At 48.4% G+C, this 23,208-nt stretch overlaps 1 protein-coding gene across 3 annotated transcripts in view; it reads right to left on the bottom strand.

Moving 5' to 3' along the window:
* Nucleotides 1-23,208, bottom strand: part of LOC144791046 (disintegrin and metalloproteinase domain-containing protein 9-like) — a 1,785,694-nt gene that overhangs the window by 889,026 nt on the left and 873,460 nt on the right. For all 3 annotated transcript variants that reach the window (XR_013602283.1, XM_078665681.1, XM_078665682.1), the window contains exon 13: nucleotides 8,374-8,463. Coding sequence is in view for 2 of the 3 variants with exons in the window: in XM_078665681.1 (XP_078521807.1) it covers nucleotides 8,374-8,463 (90 nt within the window). In the remaining variant the exon portion in view is untranslated. The remainder of the gene's footprint in view (nucleotides 1-8,373; nucleotides 8,464-23,208) is intronic.

Here is a 23,208-nt window from a genome sequence, read left to right as displayed (position 1 = left end):
CCTTTGCTCCGTGGGTACTGGGTAGAGGTCCTCTCCAAGCTGACAGAAGTGACGGAAAGGGAGCAGCAGCTCACTCCTGAGGTGTGCAAGCTCCACTGGTTTCCTCACACTACCCGCAACAAAACCACCACTAAGTTCCTGGATCTGGGGTTAGTTCTTGTCAAACAAGAAATCACTAGCCATTGGAAGGCGACCAAGGCCACTAGTGTGGCACGCTGGATCCGAGAACTCATAAAATGGGCGGACTGTGAGGGGACACTCAGACTCCAGCTAGCTCAGAGAACTGACAATGACAGAGTATGGGACACGGCGAGAGCCTGGATGGTGATGGTGGAGCTCCTCAAAAACTCGACCGATGACGATGACTGAGCCCTCCGGGAGTGGGGATTCCCCCTTTTTACACGTGAAAGTAACCATTGACCACAGGGCAGGTAGATAGACCGGGAGATGGCTAGACCAGGTGCATTCCCATAGGGGGAACATGGACCACTACCACAAGGATTTCCCCGAACTGAGGGGAGTAGTCACTGTGCAATAAGTACGCTGATAGGGAGAGCGACATGTCTGAGGGGAGGTGTGAGGGGGTTCCCGGGAGAGGGTTAGTGGAGGGAGGAGTGGGTTGGAGGGGGGTGTTTTACGTTATCTGTTGAGATGATCAAATGTCGGCAGTGTCCAAATCTTATAGCGGGCACGATACACTCCGGGCGAGGGAGGTCTCGCGAATTGCTGGACTATCGTTCTCACGACAGGGAGGGCGATGAGCTGGATGAGCAACTATGATGGGGGGTGATGGTCTGCACGGGCACAAGTGACTGCTGAAACATGATAATTTAATGTGATGTATACGATCCCCTGTAAATTGAAGCTATGTGGAGCGAAGGAAATTAATAAAGTTTGTTTAAAAAAAAAAAAGTTCAGATGGATGAACGCAGTTCTGGGGCAGTTTGGGGGGAGGGGTGTTTATCCATGGTGCCCCTGTGAGCCCATTTCCAACCTACCTATTGCAGTGGCATTGCAGCAGCAGATATTCAGTCCTACCAAAAATGCGGGGGACCACCTTTTAGTGTTGAATGAGTAGTGGTAGTGATCCAATGATGACCCTGCATACTTGGTTGAGCACTGGCTACTGGGGGACCATACTCTATACCCATACCTGTATGGCGGGTCGGATGTCCAGGATCTTCCTCCAGCCACCAGAGCTGTGATTGCGACTTGGCGTCAGTCCCTTCATAGGATGGGATGGTTGAGTTGCCTTACACGGGAGACTCTGCTGTGGCATAATAGGCTTTTTCCCTATTTGGCCACTCTCTAGGGATTTTGCAGTTGGGATCGGATTGGTATCTTCTACTTGGGAGATGTTATGCATGGTCACACCCTAAAATCCTCCCAGGAACTACAATCAGATTTTTCCATGCCCGAGGTCAGTTTTATAAATACCTCCAATTACGGCATGCTATCATGCCTTACGTAAATCACCTCACATTTCTCCCTGAGTTTAATCCGCAGGAAGGTAAACTACTGATGGGTGATATAGGGGACCACAAAATCTCAACGATTTATCAATCACTTATTACAAATAATACTACCTCCTTTGAGGCCCTTAGGACAGCCTGGTAGATAATGACGATTGGTCCGAGGCACTGGAGAATCCAAGGGGGGGCAATTTTGTCTCGCTTACGTTAAATACAATTCAAGTTACTACATAGGGTTTACTGTACTAGATACAGGCTCTGGAGGGCAGGTTTTGTGGCATCTCTCTTATTCCTTCGATGTGGTAATACAGTGGACACCTTCTGACACACAGTATTGACCTTTACGGTCCTGGACAGGTTCTGGGGAGGCATTATCACATGTTTGGCCGAGGTTCTAGGGTGAAATCTTCCCAGGTCCCCCAAGCTGACGTTATTGCATAACACGGACGGAATACAGGGCAACAAATATAATTGCCACCTCTTATTTCTAGGTCTCACAATTGCCAAAAGGAACATAGCCAGACTGTGGAAGCTAGATACCCGACCCCTACTGGGTTTCTGGAAGAGAGGAGACTTCTGCATGGGTCTTGAAATATCAGTCTTTGGTGCCTGGGGATGGCCCCAGAAACACAAGAAAATTTGGCAGCGATGGGCGGACTCCAGTGGTCTGACTCTGGAGCCCCCGACAATGATGACTGATTCTGTAGAGGTGGAGATCAGAACATACGGTCATGATGCACAACAGCGCACACACCACTAATTAGACATGATGAGGGCTGTAGGAGGAAGTGGGGGAGGGACACACATATGGATTATAACGCACTATGTTGAACTGTTTTATTTTCTAATTCTCAGACAAAATGTCATGGTAGGGCTTACATGTGTATTTGCTCTCTTATGCAGCCCTTCCAGGACTAGCTGTGGCACTATACTTCATAAAGTTTGTTGTGGAAAAAAAGCCCACCAAATGAATTTACCCATTTTAAAGTGAATTCTTGTAGTGTTGGCGTTCTAGTTCGTAGCGTGCGGATGACGCAGAACGTACGAACTAGAAAGCGTGAGATGTGTGCGTGCGCGTGCGGGGTTCGCGCCATTGAGAGTACGGGACAGAGAGGCACGGAGCGCATCGGAGCTTAGACGCCCGGCGCTCTTCCAGTTATTGTGTATTATAATTAATAAAGATATCTCCAGCCACACAACGAATCCTGCAGCTTCTTTCAGGGGTAAAATACAATCATTACAGTGGCGACGGGGAGTGGGACCTCCCACACACCTACCCCTGAGAAAAAAGGAGGAGAGCAGAACTTCTTCAGTGTGTGGAGGTGCAAGAGGAACCTGGTGGGTGCTGAGATATCCAAACTGCCACCCACACTGGTGGACACAGACGCCAGAAAAGCACTGGAAGAGCGCGGCAGTGGCAAGCACATAGAAAAAGAAGCAAGGGAGCAGTGTTCACAACAGACCCAAGATCCAAACTGCGCCATTTCATGCACTGGAACACGGTAGGAGAGGGGCAGTACCACAGCTAGGCCCTGGCTGAACAAAGTGGACGGGGTGAAGGGGGTGGAAGAGAACCCCGCATCAGCACGTCGCAAGAAAGAAACGCCAGCGCGCCAGGCAGCCCCAGGAACCAGGGAGGAGACGCTAGTGCGCCAGGCAGCCCCACAAACCGAGGGGGCAAAGAGGAAGAACAACCCAAGATGAGCAATCAGGCTTCCTCACTCACAGCGCCGATTCCGTTTCTGCCCAAGCCAGGTGAACCCCAAATGTAATGGGAGGACTGGAGGGAGTATTTCAAGAATTACCTAGAAGCTTTGGAAGATGAAAGCGGAGAGGAATTCTCTAGTGCGAGGAGAAAATGGATACTCCTACACAACTTGGGCCCTGAAGGGATAAGAGTATTCACGAACATAGTACCCGCAACTCGACAAGCGGCAGACGTAGATGTCTTTAAGCATGCCCTGGAGGACTTAGACACCCACTACAGCCCGGCAGTTAGTGTCTCCATTGATCGCTTCAACTTTCAACAGAGGAAACAGAGCGAAGGGGAGTCCATAGATGACTACGTCGCGGCCTTACGTAGACTGGCGGTCAGGTGCAAGTATGGAGCTTTACAGGACGATTTTATCAAAGACCAAATCGTGATGCACACCACCAATAGGGCTGTGAAGGACAAGTTGTGGGCGCACGGTGAAGCGACGCTAAAGGAGGTGATCGCGATGGTAAAGAAAGCAGAGCTTTCGAAGCGTTGTGCCGAGGCAGCAAAAAAGGAAAATGCACAGAGGATCATGGTCAACAAAGTGGACGACGCCGAGCCCTCCGGGAGACACAAAATGACGCCCAGGGACGGTAGAGGAACCAACAAATGGGCGGGAAAGCCAAGCCACGCGAGGAAGCCAATCTCCGACAACAGGTCCATGTGCTACAGGTGTGGCAGCACTTCACACACAGCCCAAGACAGACACTGCCCAGCATTCCGTGCCAAATGCATGTTCTGCGGGCTGATAGGACATTATGAGAAGGTTTGCCGCAGGAAGGAGAAGAAGTCGGTGGTAAAATACATAGCACAATCGCAGCCAGCAGATGAAGAGTACGAGGAAATAGACGAAGATGACCGGGTACTATGCATCGAATAACAGGTGTTGGGCATAGACATCACACGCTCCGATAAACCAATTGCGGACATGCTGATAGGGGGAGTGAAGATCAGGATTGCAATAGACTCCGGATCCCCATACACCATTGTTCAACGGTCAGTGTGGGAGGAAGAATTCATGCCCCACCTGGGTCCCAAACTAGAGCCACCGGACATAAGGCCAATCTCGTACACAAACAACCTGATCCCCATGGTAGGATACAGGAGCCTGAAATTCGAATTCAGAGGAAGGACCGCGACATGCAAACTGTACGTGGCGGAGAAAGGCCCCTCAGTATTGGGATGGAGAGATCAAGGGGACCTAGGGAACTAGACCCAGGAGGCAAAGAGCAAGTGCTGTTGACGGACAGCGACAATTGGCCGGACCTGGAGAGAGTAAAACGGAACTTTCCCAAAGTGTTCGGAGGTACGGTTGGGAAGCTGGAGAAATTCATGCACAAAATCATACTAAAGGAGAACTCCCAGCCGGTATCCAACAAAGTCCGAAATGTGCCCATAGCGGTAAGAGAAGCAGTGCAACAAAAACTGCGCATGCTGGAGGAACAGGGAATAATCAAACCCATCGACAGCTCAGAATGGCTGGCCCCCCTAGTGGTAGCCAGCAAACCGAATGGCAAGGTACGCTTATGTGTGGACCTCCGCGAGCTGAACAAGTGCCTGATAGTTGAGAAGTTCCCACTGCCCCGTATTGAGGAAATGTTTGCAAAAACGAGAGGAGTGAAGTGGTTCTCAACGGTAGACCTCACGTCCGCCTATCATCAAATTGACTTGCATCCTTCTAGCAGGAAACTCACGTCCTTTATAACGCCATACGGATGCTATCAATTCCGCAGGATGCCCTTCGGATTGGCGTCAGCTGTGGCGGTGTTTCAAAAGCTAATTCACCGTCTATTCAAGGACATGGCAGGCATCCAGTATTTCCAAGATGACATATTAGTAATGGGAACTGATCGTGAAGATCATGACAATAAACTGAACAATGTACTAAGTGTGCTGCAGGAGAAGGGTCTCACGGCTGAATGGGAGAAATTCAGGTTAGGGATGACGTCCGTCACCTACCTGGGACACGAAATAGGTGGACATGGGATCACTCCCAAAAGTGAGAATGTGAAAGCCATCTGTGATGCCAGGGCTCCAGTCTCCACAAACGAAGTGCGGTCAATTCTGGGGATGGCCGAGTACTATAGCAAGTTTGTCCAGCATTTTGCCACAAAACATACAAATTGAGACAGCTAATAAGAGACAAAACAGCGTTCCTCTGAGATGACGAAGCGCAGGGAGAGTTTGATGAGTTGAAGAGAAACATCAGCCAGGCGGTGCCTTTGCATGGATATGACCCCACAGGGAAAACGATCCTGACCACTGATGCCAGCGAGAGAGGCTGAGGAGCGGTCCTTGCGCAAGAACGTGAAGACAACACGGTAGAAACCCTTAGCTTTGCCTCCAGGGCACTGTCACCCACAGAACAAAAGTTCAGTGTGATTGAGAAGGAAATGCTGGCTGCCACATGGGCCATGGGAAAGTTTAGGCAGTTCCTGTGGGGCACGAGGTTCCGTTTGCAGACTGACCACAAACCTCTAGTCAAGGTGCTCACCTCAAGTGGGCATGCCACAGCCACCCCGTGCATAGCCAAAATGACTCTTAAACTGCTGGAGTACACGTATGACGTACTGTACATTCCAGGTACGCGCAACAAGGTAGCTGATTATCTGAGCACGGCCTCAGCCATGGAAGATGCGCCCATCCACGTGGCAGAAAACGAAGAGATGGTGGCGGTGATGGAGGACACAGAAAGAGCCATCAGCAAACAAGAGTGGGCACTGGCGTATGAAGAGAACAATGACATCCAGGAGGTCAAGAACTACCTCATCAAAGGGTGGCTGGACAAGAAAAGACTGAGAGAGGCACTCAGGAAATTTTATGAAGTGCGAGAGGAGTTGTCAATGAGCGATTCAGGCATCTTCTTACATCGCGGTGACAAGGTGGTGCCTCCAGAGAAATTGATCTCCACCCTCCTGAATCACCTGCACAAAGGTCATCTTGGTGTTGTGAAGACCAAATCAAGAGTGAAACAAATGTAATGGTGGCAAGGAATGGACGTCCAGGTGAAGAGGCACGTGAGAGACTGCATCCAGTGCTAATGTGCAGACAAAGTACTCAAACCGTTGAGACCAGCGTTGGGAAGATTCGAGCTGACCTACAACCCCTGGGAAGAAGTCGCAGTTGACATCCTAGGGCCAGTGTTGGACCACCAAGGTACTGCAAAATAATTATGTGTGTTGGTTGACAAATACTCCAAGTGGCCGGAAGTGAAGGTGGAAGAAACTATGGACTCTGATGTTGTGATCGAATTCCTCACCTCAGTGTTTTTGAGAGAAGGAATCCCTCGAACCATTTTGACAGACAACGGCCCGCAATTTACATCGGATAAGTGGCAGCGGTACATGGAGAGAAATGGTATCAAATGTAAGCGCACCTCGGTGTATCATCCTGCAAGCAACGGAGAGGTGGAAAGATTCAATCAAGGCAAAGACTGGGAAGCGGAAATCAAGAGAATGCTGTGGGCATACAGGATCACGCCCTCGGCGACGGGGTACAGCCCCTTCCAAATCTTAAGAGGCAGACACCCGTTTACAAAAGACAATGTAGTGTGGAGAGAAAAAACCATCACCAGTAAGTGGTCCCAAGCCGTGGTCCAGCACAATCTGGAGAAAGCCCAGAAAGTGTACACCGAACATTACAATGGGAGAAGAAATGTAACTGAAACAGCGCTAGAAAGAGGGGAGTGGGTGAGAGTAAAGCAAGCTGTACTTAGAAAGAAAGGAGAAAGCAAGTACAGCCCCCCCCCCCTGCAAGTAGAAGAAGTATATGATAGAGCAGCGCTACTCAGTGACGGCAGAGTGTGGTCCCATGATCGCATGGCGAAGATCAATAAAATTGTACAGTGGCCAGCGGAAAAGGAAAGTGAACTGCAAGATCAGAGACGGTGGAGTGATGCAGCAGGAAGGACAGCAGAGAGTGAAGATCTAGGAGAGGAAGGAGTGCACGTAGAAAGAGAAGACCGAGAAAGGCCGAGTGCGGAGGAGGCAACAGCAGGAAAGGAGATGACGCCCCAGAGAAATGAACGGAGTCCTCGGAGAGAGGAGGTAGCGAGCCCCTTGCCCGGTACTCCAGAAACTTCCACTCCGGTAAGACGAACGCGTGCTGGCAGAGTTGTTGTTAGACCTGCACATCTCAGAGACTTTGAATGAGAGGACTATTGGACTCTTTTCACATTTCATTATTGTATAAAAAAGAGAAGATATGTAGTGTTGGCGTTCTAGTTCGTAGCGTGCGGATGCCGCAGCACGTACGAACTAGAACGCGTGAGATGTGCGCATGCGCGAGCGGGGTCCGCGCCATTGAGAGTACGGGACAGAGCGGCACGGAGCGCATCGGAGCTTAGATGCCCGGCGCTCTTCCAGTTATTGTGTATTATAATTATTAAAGATATCTCCAACCACACAACGAATCCTGCAGCTTCTTTCAGGGGTAAAATACGATCATTACAATTCTTTCAATGTTTTTTACCCATTTTTTATTATAGGTTTTACAAGTTTATTTTTAAATTTTATACGATGGAGGTTTTATATGATGGTCTGTATTATTCAGGTATTGATTGTGTGTTTAATTAAAACGTTGCTCGTAGACCTCGGTGGTGGTCAGTAACGATAAAATAAAAAAGCTTTTTAAATGGCTTTACAGAGTAAGATGGATGCCTCAACTCAAGTGGTAAAGCATCTGAGGAATCCCTGATATTTAGCTGCATATAAGTACTAAACACAATAAATTATACATACTAAACTTAGACCATGTGCTACACACCACTGTTCATGTACATTTTCTTCCCAATAGCCATGGCACCGTAAGTTGCTGCACATTCAATGGTATCATTCATAGAGGTAAGATAATTTAGTTGCTGCAAGTGTTCAATGATAGACCACAAACAGATGCGCCAAGGTCAAACCTCTGCAACTTAACCCAGCGTGGGGTGAAATCTGAACTTTCTAATAACACTTTCCATTGTGAATAGTATATCCCCCAGCCAATGTTGATCTAAATTGCAGACTTATTTAGAAGAAAAGGCAATGACAGGAAAATAAAGAAAAGGCACAACAGAAAAATAGATGACATTCACCATTAAAATGCGTCGCCATCAAACTTTTCTAGCTCTGGCCATGGTGTGTTGTTCAAAATAAATGTTACCTGGCAGTTCTTACAGCATTCCCCTGTGGAACACTTTGCCTTGTGTTTAAATGTGCAACTACTTTCACAGCATGGATCATCTTCACACTCCTAGAAAGCAAAAGTTGCTTGTAAGTCTTTTGGTAGGTACATATACCAGCCACACTAAAAGAAAGAATTGTATTTACAGGTGCATTTATTTTCAAGGCAGGGGACAGAGTATTCTACCAGAATGATTTAAATATCATCCTAGAAAAATATCAAAACTTAAAATAATAAATTCCTCACTGTCATAAAAGTCAGGGTATATGGGTAAAGTCAGATTTTCTTTGCTCAACATACATTTAGGTTGGCACCATATGTATACCTTCAGGTTACATAGATGTGGGTATAAGAATAGTAAAACAATGGTTACCTTTATGTACTTGCATTCACAATATCGTGGTAGTCAATATTCTGACTACGATAATTCGGTAAAATGAACTTTTTGTGCACAATATTGTAACATGCAACCTCGGGAGGCCTTCCATTCCTGAAAAACAGGAAAAACTTTTTGGGACTGTAATTAGAACAGTACCATTGGAAAATAAAACAATGGACAATTAGGTTACATAAAGCTTTGTAAGTAAAGCTCTGATTTTAAGACAAATGCATTAATATGGTTCTGGTTTTATGTGTTAGCTGTCTTTTTAAGGTGCTAATGATTCCAAAGGTCGGCACAATGAACAAGTTACTTACCTTTGGTAACGCATTATCTGGTAGAGACATAGTAAATAATAATCCATAATAAATCCTATTCATAAAACTGGGGACAAGGCAAATCCTACAAATTATTATCTCTCTGCCCTCCTTGACTCAAAGGCAAAATATTATGCATCACAAGACTGTCTAGAAAGATACCTACACATCAAGGCCCAAAGCAGGTGTGTGTGTTAGCGGGGGCACCTTTTTAGGTCTGGCCTACGCAGCGCGCATGCGCTGCATAGGAAAGAGACCTATAGCCACTGATTGACTTCTTCAGGCTAAAACGTGCACGCTTTCCATTGCCTTCAATGGCAATGCGTGCACGTACGGCGATTCCCTTGCGGGAGCGAGGTTTGGCAACATATGTTTGTAACTAACTTACAAACACATGGTGCCCCTGGCTCGCTCCCGCAAGAGAATCGCGCAGGCCCCCTCCTCTCTCCCTCCCCCCTGCTGCCAGCGCGAAGCGTGGGCGCTTGTTTTTTTTATGTCAGTCTCCCCGGGGCACAAGCAGGCATCCACTTCGGTCTTTTTGCTGGGATCAGCTGTAATGACAGAAGTGGACGCCTGCTTGTACCCCAAGGGAACTGCAGGACAGCCGAGAATCTGTACCAAAACGGAGGACTTTAAACCGATGCGATGCCACCATGCCTTTCATTGAAGCTACGGTCTGTCTGCAATATAGGTGTGGTGGACAGGTCACCACGACATAGCTGCCAATGTTTAAAATTTCCATGTGTGACATTTTTATAATTTTGGTGCAAATATGAGTAACTTTTTAACAACTAATTGAAACCAAACCTGAAAATTAGGTCAGCTGCCCAACCCCGCAGATAGCGGCACCAGCGATCACACCAGCAGGCTGTCACGGACCTAGTGTTACTGCACTAGGCTCCCTTTCTGCTGATTTATGTGACGTTGCTGACGGCCATGCTTAAAGTCATTTGTTTGACGGGCACCACCAGTCCATTGTTACCCGCGCGGCGCGCTGCGGCTAGCTCCAAAAAGAAAATTAAAACTCAACAATCAAAGTGAGAGTTCACTCATCCTGGCACTACTCACTTACTTTGGCTGTTTAACGACAATTACAGGCCGCCTCATCGTCACAGCTGCATGGCTCCTGAGACAAACGCCGGCCCGCATAATTACAAAGTGCATCAGCAGGCCTGGCTGCACAGGACGTGATGTATACTCAGCCGCTGGCTGGTGGCGAGGTGAGTCGGATGGTTCCAGTCGCCGCGGCTGGGCCACTAATCCACTAATACTGCTGTGCAAGCAGTGCTACCACTGCCAGCCTGTCCAAATCTTGTGCTTTGCCACCGCCAGCCCTGGTGCCACCACGGGCGTCAGCAGGAAGTCCCGCCTGTGCGTCCAAGGACGCCAACTGACCTCCCCCCAGGTCTCTCATTGGTGCGGCAATTATTCTTAAGTTAGTCATCACTAATGTATCAAATATGCAGCGCGGCCGGGGTTGTCAGGTGAATCCTTATTTAATGTTACATTGTTCATTTCAGGAGCAAGCAACAAGATCTTTGGACTCTGAGCTAGACCCTGACCTGGGAGCAGTGTGCACGGTGTGCTGCAATTCTAGCTATAGATGTGTTATCCCACAGGGAGATTTGCAAGATAAAACGTACTAGGACTACATAAGATGTCCTGTTCACGTAGGTGGAATATGTTTCTCTCTGCTGGGGACTAATGGCCGACTTAGAGTGATTTAGTCAGTCAGTCATAAGCTTTTATTCGATACTCAGAGATATCTTATAAGCACATACATAATACAATCAATACAGTATACAAAAAAGTTTATGCCATAAGAAGTCAGTAAAAAGTATTTAGAATGTTTAAGAGTGATAAAAGGGTATAAATCCGTTAATAAATTAGCTAAAACAAGAATTAAACAGCTACTGACAGTCTCTTACATCGAATATGCCAAAACTGCTTTAAAAATTTAGCTATTCCACAGACTATTGAGGGGGAAGTGTCCGTGCTTAGGATACGCAAGGCTACTAAGTAACTGCGTGTGCCCATGTTACGGCAGAGTGGTTTCAGCCAAAAGCTCCTAGGCCTTGCGTAATCCGGGCACTCAAATAGAACGTGCACAATAGATTCTATCCTAGTATGGCAACATGCACAGTTGGGAGAAGTGCGGTCCGCTGTTGCCCATTTCGACACCAGGGCACCCAACGGGAGTGAACCAACTCTAAATTTAAAATAAAGGGCCCGATCAAAGGGGAGAGTAATCAAGTCCAAATAAGGTTCAAAGGCCACGTTGTCTTTAATTTGTAAAAAGGTGGCGGTGGACTTGCAGTGATTTGGGCTGGCGATTAGGCGCTCAGCAATCCAATTCCAAAAAAGCGCCTTGACAACTTCTTTTGGGGGGGCTGAACGGGATGGCCAACAATCCCCTAGGCCTATGTTCTCCAACAACTTTTTGGTGTCCCTTAACCATTTAATTTTGGCCCAACCCCCTTGGCTCATTATGTCCCTCAGTGCATCAGCATAGGATTTTAGTTCTTCGCACCTCCAGATCCGTGTCCACAACAGGAGCGGGCGAAGCTGGGCCTGGTCTTTAATATTTTTACATCCCGTGTCCATCCTCACAGGTACTGATGGTGTGCTCAGGGGGAGAGCAATGAAGGATTTTAATAGCTTGCTCTCAGCAGTAGCTAGGGCATCCAGGCGGCAATGACCCCACAGTTCTGCCCCATACAAGGCTGAAGTAGCTACTTTGGCCTTGTAAATGTCAAGTACTGGGGTTAGCGATCTCCTAGTTGAGGCCCTATATTCCCTCATGAGAGCTCCTCCTACTCTCCGGTGGTTAAGGACCATTTTTTCAATGTGGTTTGCCCATGTCATCCTGTCCGTAATCCGAATGCCAAGGTAGTCAAATTCGGCTACTTTCTCCAGGGGAATAGAGTTAAGTGTAGGTGAGCAGCCCAGTTTTTTAGGTGGATTGAGAACTAGGTATTTGGTTTTGTCCACATTTATTGTAAGACCTTTTGCAGCACAGAACTCCTGGAATCGTGTTAGAAGTTTCTGTAGTCCTTGTGGGGTCTTAGAGATCAGGAGCGTGTCGTCCGCAAAAAGCAGGGTTGGGATGCGGACACCTCCAAGACAGGGAGCGTCAGCTGGTTCTTGTAGGAGATGTTTTACCACCCCATTCAGATATAACGAGAATAGGGTGGGCGCCAAGACGCAGCCCTGTCTTACGCCCCTAGACACTGGTATTTTTTCCGTTAGTTCTCCGTTATTACCCCAACGGACCTGTGCAAAAGTGTGGGCATGAAGGCTTATAAGAAGGGACAAGATGTAAGGTGGTAACCCCATCTCAAAAAGGACCCTCCAAAGCTCTTCCCGGGGAACTAGATCGAAGGCAGTCTTCAAGTCTATAAAGGCTAAGTAAAGACTGCCCCCGCCCAGTTCCACCACCTTCCACCCCAAGAGGGACAACCTGAACACCTGCTCTATAGTCCCCATACCAGCCCTGAAACCTGCCTGAAAGTCTGATAGGATTTTGTTCTCCTCCACCCAATGGAGGATCCTACCTAGGATAGCTTTACCAGCTATCTTTTGGGTGGAGTCTATCAGACTTATAGGTCGATAGTTTCCCGGGGTTTCCCTGCAACCTTTTTTGTAGATGGGGACTACCATCGCCCCTTTCCAGGATTCTGGTACTACTCCTCCTCTCATAATGTCATTTAGTAGAGCAGCTATAATCCTTCCCCATTCCCTTGGGTAAGCCCTCATCAGATCACCCGGAAGGCCATCCGGGCCCGGTGCCTTGCGTGGTGCCACCCAGCCTATTGCCCCCTCAATCTCTGAAGGAGTGAAAAGGTCATAGGCATGAGGTTCAATAGCTAGCGTGAGATCCATCCCCACAGACAGTTCCCCGTCTGGTGGGAGGTAAAAAGACCCAAAGTGTTTTGCCCAACTTTGAGGTGGAATGCTGCAGGGTCTCATGACTGCATCGGATTTGGTCCGTTTCCTTATGAGATTCCAGAACACACCGGAATCCCTGATTTTGCTAGCCTGGAGTAGGTCCTCCCAGTATTTTTCTTCCCACTCCCTTCTAGCCGAATTAAGGATCTTTTTATAAGCCTTCCTAGCCTCATGGATCACACTTTGGGATTTAGATTTAACTGCCTCAACTAGCTTTGTCTTATGGGTCCTGCAGGCTTGGGTATACCACCCCTCATAAACTTTCTTTTTAATTCCTGTAGTGCCCGGCTTATTAGAGGACAGGGTAAAGACATTGGTTAGGTCTTCAACCAGAGACAGAAACAACCCACTCACTTTACCAACCCCTTCTAGCGAAGATTCCAAAGATGTTACCGCGCGGTTTAAGTGGGATTGAATTTCCCCAACCTTCGCCTCGGATAGGACCAGTTTCGCCCATTTAATTCTTCTGCCACATGGGGAGACTTCTGATTCATCTAGTGGTACGAGCGCCTCTTTAATGTTGGCCTTCCATTGGGGTTGCCACCAGTGCTCCATTTCTAGGGAGAGAGGGTTGTGATCACTCTCCGTCGAGGGGACCACCTGCATGTCCTTCACATAAGGCCACAAGCACACATCTATTAGGACATAATCCAGCCTAGAGGTGTGCCCTGGTCTGTTGTAGGTATGTGCACCCCCCCTATCCAAGGAAGTCCTCCCATTCGCTGCCCTTAAATTAAATTCGAGAGTAAGGGAGTAAATTTGGAGCGCCACTTCTGTCCACTTTTTGATCGGTACGATGTCCAGAGCCGGTATTCCCCACCTGGCATCCTCCTCATCCTGGTCGAGGGAAACATCCGAGCCCAAAGGCTCGAACGTGCAGTTCAAATCACCAACAACCAGGGTGCGGGTCTTATTGGGGGTGTTATTTAGCAGGGTCTCAAGAAGAGCTATCACTGGAGACTTTCTCCCACCCTTTGTACCCCGGGCATACACATTAAAGATGTTTAAAACAATTCTTCCCCTTCGGTCTATAAGGGTAATATTTTGTATGTCCGGGGAGCCTGTGGGATAGTCCACCACTCTACAGTCTAAAGATGCCGCGACCCAAATAAGAAGGCCGCCAGCTGGGCGGCCTCTCCCGGATTCTGAGGCCCGCGCAGGAGAGGAGTATGAGGAAAAGCCCACCCTATGGACCGGTATCAAGCTCCAAGTTTCCTGAAATAGACACAAGGAGTGCTTGTCGACCCATGCAGTAAAATCTGGGAGCGCCAATTTTCCAGCAATCCCTGCGATGTTCCAGCTGAAAACCTTAAAGACTAGGTCCGTCACAGGTGGAAAGTCGCAGGACGCTTGAAGGCCCCTATCCCTGGGGCTCCCTCTATATAACCGAGGAGAGCAAGGATCTTGTGGAGTTATTGTAGACCCTCCTATTTCACTTACAGGGTTTGTATGGGCGGATGATACTTCCTCTCGTTCTGCTCTCCTCACTGGTTCCAGTCAACAGGGGCCATTTGCCCGCATATAGTTCTCCCTGTCGCCTCCTACAACCCCGGCCCAGTTTTGGCCCGAATTGAGAGAACTTCCACTTCCTCCAATAGGGCTCACAAGATGCCTAGGGTAGAAATACGTGAGGTCTACCAGTTTCACCCCCGGGGCCCCCATATTTATAATAGGAGTACAAATGGATGGCACCATTCTATAATCTTGGAAATTTATAATAACACAGTCCCCTTCCAGCATTTTTTTCCCTTGCCCCACCCATCCCACTCTACGGACACTTAAGATAATACCGTCCATACCCGGGGGGATTGGTTTATTTGCCTTCAGCCAGTGTATACACTTATTCTTAAGTGATTGATGGTTTTCCAACTGGCCATCCTTTAGAGGAGGCACATTAACCATGACTGCAACAAATGGTTGACAGTCAGGTGGGAGATTAATTGGGGGAATCCGTCGAGGGCGGATACTGGGGGCCTGTGAAAAGATTGTTGGGGCAGGACTTTGTGTTGCAGGCCTGGAAGCTTTCCTAGTCGTTGGGCCACTGGGTTTACTACTAGCTACTAATTTTTGTTGAACCGCCTTTTTGTCCTTAGATGTCTGTTGATTTTTTTGGGAATCTGGTTTTGCCTGATTTTTCTCTGGCTCTTTATTTGTTGGAAGTCCCTTATCGCTTGGCCCTGGATTCAAAATCGGAGGGGGTTTCGGAGCTGGAATTACTCGATTATTAAGAGCAGCTTTATTTTGGGTTATTTGGGGCTCAGGGCCTTTCTGCGCTAACAACTCATTCCCTTTTGCACCCACATCCTTATTTACAGTCACTCTGGTTGCTAGTTTAATTGTTGTCTTGAGTGAATGTAACCCATCCAGAGTTGACTGCTCTAATTTATCGATCCTCTCCCCTAGACCCTTCACTTGAGATATTAATGGTTTCAAGAGGGTATAAACCTTCTCCAGAATATTTTCTACCACTACCAAGTCAGCTCGCTTTGGGACTTTAGTTGAATGAGGGCCCTTTGGAGAGATCAGTATGTCCCCTTCTGTATCAGTTTCGTTCTGGATAGGGGTACCCCTTGTAATACTTGGATTTGGCACAGGAGACTTCCTTACTCTTTGGTAGAGGGCGGCCTGTCTCACTAGCTTACCCTTCTTGCGTTTACGTGATTTTTTACCTACGAGGGGAAACTCCTGCCGAGTATCACAAGACACGTTAATAGAAGATGCCCCAACCAGCTTTCCATCAGATACAGCTGAGGTACATACAAGGGAATTAGGGGACTCTAGGTCTCCAGTAGCATCACTTAACAGAATAAGTGGTAGTGATGCGGAGCAATTACTACGGCCATCATCTTCCAGAGTGTCTATAGAAGGAGGAGCAGCCTGGAATTCCAATCTGTCAATGTTTTGCTCAATACCAGACCGATAAAGGGGTTCCAAGGGAGCACTGTCCATACTGGGGGAGGTACCTCCTTGAACCCGTGTAGTGGATGGTGTGAGCGGCTGGGCGTCTATCCCCAATAATGAGCGACTTGCGGGGAGATATACCTCAGATAGACGCCGCTCAGAGATGGCAATCTCCTTTTCAATCACCGCCGCCACCCTGGTAATGAAGCGGTCCATTGACCCTATCACGGGGCTCGCGGCATTAAGTCCCCTTTCAATCTCACCCCTGAGAGGCTTACCAGATCGTGTAGACATGATTTGGGCAACAGGAGAGCAATAGGCACCAGGCGTGCGTCGTCGTGGAAAGGGACGTGGCCCAGCCCGGCCTCCCTCGGCCCCTGACGGCCACAGACGGCCCGCCCTCTGCCCGGGCTCCGCCCGGCGTCCGCGCGCGTCCGCGACGCGGAGGGGCTGGCCCGCTTTTGAAGCGCCTCCGGGCGCGCTGTCAACGGGGACCGGAAGTGCACGCAAAGCCCGCTGGGAGCTGTAGTCTCCAGCCGCCGAGATGGTGATGGCGGCGAGACCAACAGCGTTCCCGGACCCAGGGGCGTGAGGCTGCGTGTCCAGGTGGCGAGATGGTGCAATGTTCCTCCAGGTGAGCTGCTGCTGCTGCTCTGGCAAAAACCCAGAGTGATTTAAAAAATGGAACCTCATCCGTCAGAGTGAGTGTAGAAAAACGAGAGCCCCAAATGTTTCTTGTTTGCTTCTACATTTCTGACGAATGGTCCACAGTCCCACAGGGATAAATGTCTGTCTAGTGCTCCCCCTCCCCCCACCTCCCGTCCCTGAGGAAGGATGGATAACGCCTTTGATAAGACAAGCTAAGTACTGATCTTATCTTGAGCAGTTTATGTCCACCAATGTAAGGGGGTATGAACATTTATTTATGACAGTGTCATGGGGTGAGACCAGACAACATCTACATGCAAATTAGGGCTTTACCACCACCTGACCGTGACAGACAGACAGTCCTGGTGGAAGGAAATTCCTGCTAGTGAGAGTCCCCACGCATCACTGCCATGCTCAGTGGCAATGGAGCCACAAAATCAGTGCTTAATTTGAACCAGTGGTTTTCATTGTCAGCATAAGTACTCATGACAGTCCATCACATGGTGGCACTATTGGTCTAATTTGGACTTGAACACAACAGCACTTTTTCTTAATCCAATATACATTAAAGAACAAGTTACTTACCTTCAGTAACACCTTATCTGGTAGAGACAATGTCTAACTGCAGATTTCTTACCTTTGAATTCTCCAGGCATCAGACACTCTCTCACAGACACTCTCTCACAGACACCCTCTCACAGACACCATCTCACAGACACCATCTCACAGACACTCTCTCACAGACTCTCACAGACACTCTCTCAGACTCTCACAGACACTCTCTCAAACTCTCACATACACTCTCTCACAGACTCTCACAGGCACTCTCATACAGACTCTCACAGACACTCTCTCAGACACTCTCTCACAGACTCTCACAGACACTCTCACAGACACTCTCACAGACTCTCACGGACACCCTCTCATAGACACTCTCTCACACTCACAGACTCTCCCACAGACTCTCACAGACACTCTCAGAGACACTCTATCACAGAATCTCACAGACACACTCTCACAGACTCTCACAAACACTCTCTCACAGACACTCTCTCACAGACTCTCACAGACACTCTTTCACAGATTCTCAGACACTCTCTCACAGACACACTCACATACACTCTCACAGACTCTCTCACAGACTCTCTCTCACAGACACTCTCTCACAGACACTCTCACATACTCTCAGGGACACTCTATCACAGACTCACAAACACTATCACAGACACTATCACAGACTCTCAGAGACACTCTATCACAGACGCTCTATCAGAGACACTCTCTCACAGACACTCTCTCAGACTCTCTCACAGATGCTCTCACAGACACTCTCACAGACTCTCACAGACACTCTCACAGACTCTCAAAGACACTCTCTCACAGACTCTCACATACACTCTCTCACAGACACTCTCTCACAGACACTCTCTGACTCTCACGCAGATGCTCTCACAGACACTCTCACAGACTCTCACAGACACTCTCACAGACTCTCACAGACACTCTCTCTCAGACTCTCACATACACTCTCTCACAGACTCTCACAGGCACTCTCTCTCAGACACTCTCTCACAGACTCTCACAGACTCTCACAGACACCCTCTCACAGACACTCTCTCACACTCACAGACTCTCCCACAGACTCTCACAGACACTCTCACACTCTCAGAGACACTCTATCACAGACTCTCACAGACACTCTATCACACACTCTCACAGACACTCTCTCACATACTCTCACAGACTCTCACAGACACTCTCTCACAGATTCTCAGACACTCTCTCACAGACACACTCACAGACACTCTCACAGACTCTCTCACAGACTCTCTCTCACAGACACTCTCTCACAGACACTCTCACATACTCTCAGAGACACTCTATCACAGGCTCTCACAAACACTATCACAGACTCTCAAAGACACTCTATCACAGACACTCTATCAAAGACACTCTCTCACAGACACTCTCTCAGACTCTCTCACAGATGCTCTCACAGACACTCTCACTGACTCTCACAGACACTCTCACAGACTCTCACATACACTCTCTCACAGACTCTCAGTCACTCTCACAGACACTTTCTCACAGACTCTCACTGACACTCTCACCGACTTTCACAGACACTATCACAGACTTTCACAGACACTCTCTCACAGACTCTCACATATACTCTCTCACAGACACTCTCTCAGACTCTCACAGACACGCTCTCACAGACTCTCACAAACACTCTCTCAGACTCACTCTCCCACAGACACTCTCTCACAGACACTCTCACAGACACTCTCACAGACACACTCATGGACACTCTCACAGACACTCTCTCACAGACTCTCACAGGCACTCTCACAGACTTACAGACACTCTTTCCCAAACTCTCAGACACTCTCATAGACACTCTCGCAGACACTCAATCACAGACACTCAATCACAGACACTATCACAGACGTACTCTCACAGACACTCTCTCACAGACTCACAGACACTCTCTCAGACTCTCTCACAGACTCTCACAGACTCAAACAGACACTCACTCACAGACTCTCACAGACACTCTCTCACAGGCTCTCAGACACTCTCTCACAGACACTCTCAGACACTCTCACAGACACTCTCAGACACTCTACCACAGACACTCTCTCACAGACTCTCTCTCACAGACTCTCACAGACACTCTCACAGACACTCTCACAGACTCTCACGGACACCCTCTCATAGACACTCTCTCACACTCACAGACTCTCCCACAGACTCTCACAGACACTCTCACACTCTCAGAGACACTCTATCACAGAATCTCACAGACACTCTCTCACAGACTCTCACAAACACTCTCTCACAGACACTCTCTCACAGACTCTCACAGACACTCTTTCACAGATTCTCAGACACTCTCTCACAGACACACTCACATACACTCTCACAGACTCTCTCACAGACTCTCTCTCACAGACACTCTCTCACAGACACTCTCACATACTCTCAGGGACACTCTATCACAGACTCACAAACACTATCACAGACACTATCACAGACTCTCAGAGACACTCTATCACAGACGCTCTATCAGAGACACTCTCTCACAGACACTCTCTCAGACTCTCTCACAGATGCTCTCACAGACACTCTCACAGACTCTCACAGACACTCTCACAGACTCTCAAAGACACTCTCTCACAGACTCTCACATACACTCTCTCACAGACACTCTCTCACAGACACTCTCTGACTCTCACGCAGATGCTCTCACAGACACTCTCACAGACTCTCACAGACACTCTCACAGACTCTCACAGACACTCTCTCTCAGACTCTCACATACACTCTCTCACAGACTCTCACAGGCACTCTCTCTCAGACACTCTCTCACAGACTCTCACAGACTCTCACAGACACCCTCTCACAGACACTCTCTCACACTCACAGACTCTCCCACAGACTCTCACAGACACTCTCACACTCTCAGAGACACTCTATCACAGACTCTCACAGACACTCTATCACACACTCTCACAGACACTCTCTCACAGACTCTCACAGACTCTCACAGACACTCTCTCACAGATTCTCAGACACTCTCTCACAGACACACTCACAGACACTCTCACAGACTCTCTCACAGACTCTCTCTCACAGACACTCTCTCACAGACACTCTCACATACTCTCAGAGACACTCTATCACAGGCTCTCACAAACACTATCACAGACTCTCAAAGACACTCTATCACAGACACTCTATCAAAGACACTCTCTCACAGACACTCTCTCAGACTCTCTCACAGATGCTCTCACAGACACTCTCACTGACTCTCACAGACACTCTCACAGACTCTCACATACACTCTCTCACAGACTCTCAGTCACTCTCACAGACACTTTCTCACAGACTCTCACTGACACTCTCACCGACTTTCACAGACACTATCACAGACTTTCACAGACACTCTCTCACAGACTCTCACATATACTCTCTCACAGACACTCTCTCAGACTCTCACAGACACGCTCTCACAGACTCTCACAAACACTCTCTCAGACTCACTCTCCCACAGACACTCTCTCACAGACACTCTCACAGACACTCTCACAGACACACTCATGGACACTCTCACAGACACTCTCTCACAGACTCTCACAGGCACTCTCACAGACTTACAGACACTCTTTCCCAAACTCTCAGACACTCTCATAGACACTCTCGCAGACACTCAATCACAGACACTCAATCACAGACACTATCACAGACGTACTCTCACAGACACTCTCTCACAGACTCACAGACACTCTCTCAGACTCTCTCACAGACTCTTACAGACATTCTCTCACAGACTCAAACAGACACTCACTCACAGACTCTCACAGACACTCTCTCACAGGCTCTCAGACACTCTCTCACAGACACTCTCAGACACTCTCACAGACACTCTCAGACACTCTACCACAGACACTCTCTCACAGACTCTCTCTCACAGACTCTCACAGACACTCTCACAGACTCTCACGGACACCCTCTCATAGACACTCTCTCACACTCACAGACTCTCCCACAGACTCTCACAGACACTCTCACACTCTCAGAGACACTCTATCACAGAATCTCACAGACACTCTCTCACAGACTCTCACAAACACTCTCTCACAGACACTCTCTCACAGACTCTCACAGACACTCTTTCACAGATTCTCAGACACTCTCTCACAGACACACTCACATACACTCTCACAGACTCTCTCACAGACTCTCTCTCACAGACACTCTCTCACAGACACTCTCACATACTCTCAGGGACACTCTATCACAGACTCACAAACACTATCACAGACACTATCACAGACTCTCAGAGACACTCTATCACAGACGCTCTATCAGAGACACTCTCTCACAGACACTCTCTCAGACTCTCTCACAGATGCTCTCACAGACACTCTCACAGACTCTCACAGACACTCTCACAGACTCTCAAAGACACTCTCTCACAGACTCTCACATACACTCTCTCACAGACACTCTCTCACAGACACTCTCTGACTCTCACGCAGATGCTCTCACAGACACTCTCACAGACTCTCACAGACACTCTCACAGACTCTCACAGACACTCTCACAGACTCTCACAGACACTCTCTCTCAGACTCTCACATACACTCTCTCACAGACTCTCACAGGCACTCTCTCTCAGACACTCTCTCACAGACTCTCACAGACTCTCACAGACACCCTCTCACAGACACTCTCTCACACTCACAGACTCTCCCACAGACTCTCACAGACACTCTCACACTCTCAGAGACACTCTATCACAGACTCTCACAGACACTCTATCACACACTCTCACATACACTCTCTCACAGACTCTCACAGACTCTCACAGACACTCTCTCACAGATTCTCAGACACTCTCTCACAGACACACTCACAGACACTCTCACAGACTCTCTCACAGACTCTCTCTCACAGACACTCTCTCACAGACACTCTCACATACTCTCAGAGACACTCTATCACAGGCTCTCACAAACACTATCACAGACTCTCAAAGACACTCTATCACAGACACTCTATCAAAGACACTCTCTCACAGACACTCTCTCAGACTCTCTCACAGATGCTCTCACAGACACTCTCACTGACTCTCACAGACACTCTCACAGACTCTCACATACACTCTCTCACAGACTCTCAGTCACTCTCACAGACACTTTCTCACAGACTCTCACTGACACTCTCACCGACTTTCACAGACACTATCACAGACTTTCACAGACACTCTCTCACAGACTCTCACATATACTCTCTCACAGACACTCTCTCAGACTCTCACAGACACGCTCTCACAGACTCTCACAAACACTCTCTCAGACTCACTCTCCCACAGACACTCTCTCACAGACACTCTCACAGACACTCTCACAGACACACTCATGGACACTCTCACAGACACTCTCTCACAGACTCTCACAGGCACTCTCACAGACTTACAGACACTCTTTCCCAAACTCTCAGACACTCTCATAGACACTCTCGCAGACACTCAATCACAGACACTATCACAGACGTACTCTCACAGACACTCTCTCACAGACTCACAGACACTCTCTCAGACTCTCTCACAGACTCTTACAGACATTCTCTCACAGACTCAAACAGACACTCACTCACAGACTCTCACAGACACTCTCTCACAGGCTCTCAGACACTCTCAGACACTCTCACAGACACTCTCAGACACTCTACCACAGACACTCTCTCACAGACTCTCTCTCACAGACTCTCACAGACACTCTCACAGACACTCTCACAGACTCTCACGGACACCCTCTCATAGACACTCTCTCACACTCACAGACTCTCCCACAGACTCTCACAGACACTCTCACACTCTCAGAGACACTCTATCACAGAATCTCACAGACACTCTCTCACAGACTCTCACAAACACTCTCTCACAGACACTCTCTCACAGACTCTCACAGACACTCTTTCACAGATTCTCAGACACTCTCTCACAGACACACTCACATACACTCTCACAGACTCTCTCACAGACTCTCTCTCACAGACACTCTCTCACAGACACTCTCACATACTCTCAGGGACACTCTATCACAGACTCAC

This window comes from Lissotriton helveticus, chromosome 11, assembly GCF_964261635.1.
Source record: "Lissotriton helveticus chromosome 11, aLisHel1.1, whole genome shotgun sequence".
Classification (NCBI taxonomy): Eukaryota; Metazoa; Chordata; class Amphibia; order Caudata; family Salamandridae; genus Lissotriton; species Lissotriton helveticus.
Note: the sequence above shows the minus strand (reverse complement) of the source record. Positions and strands in the feature narration are given on the sequence as shown.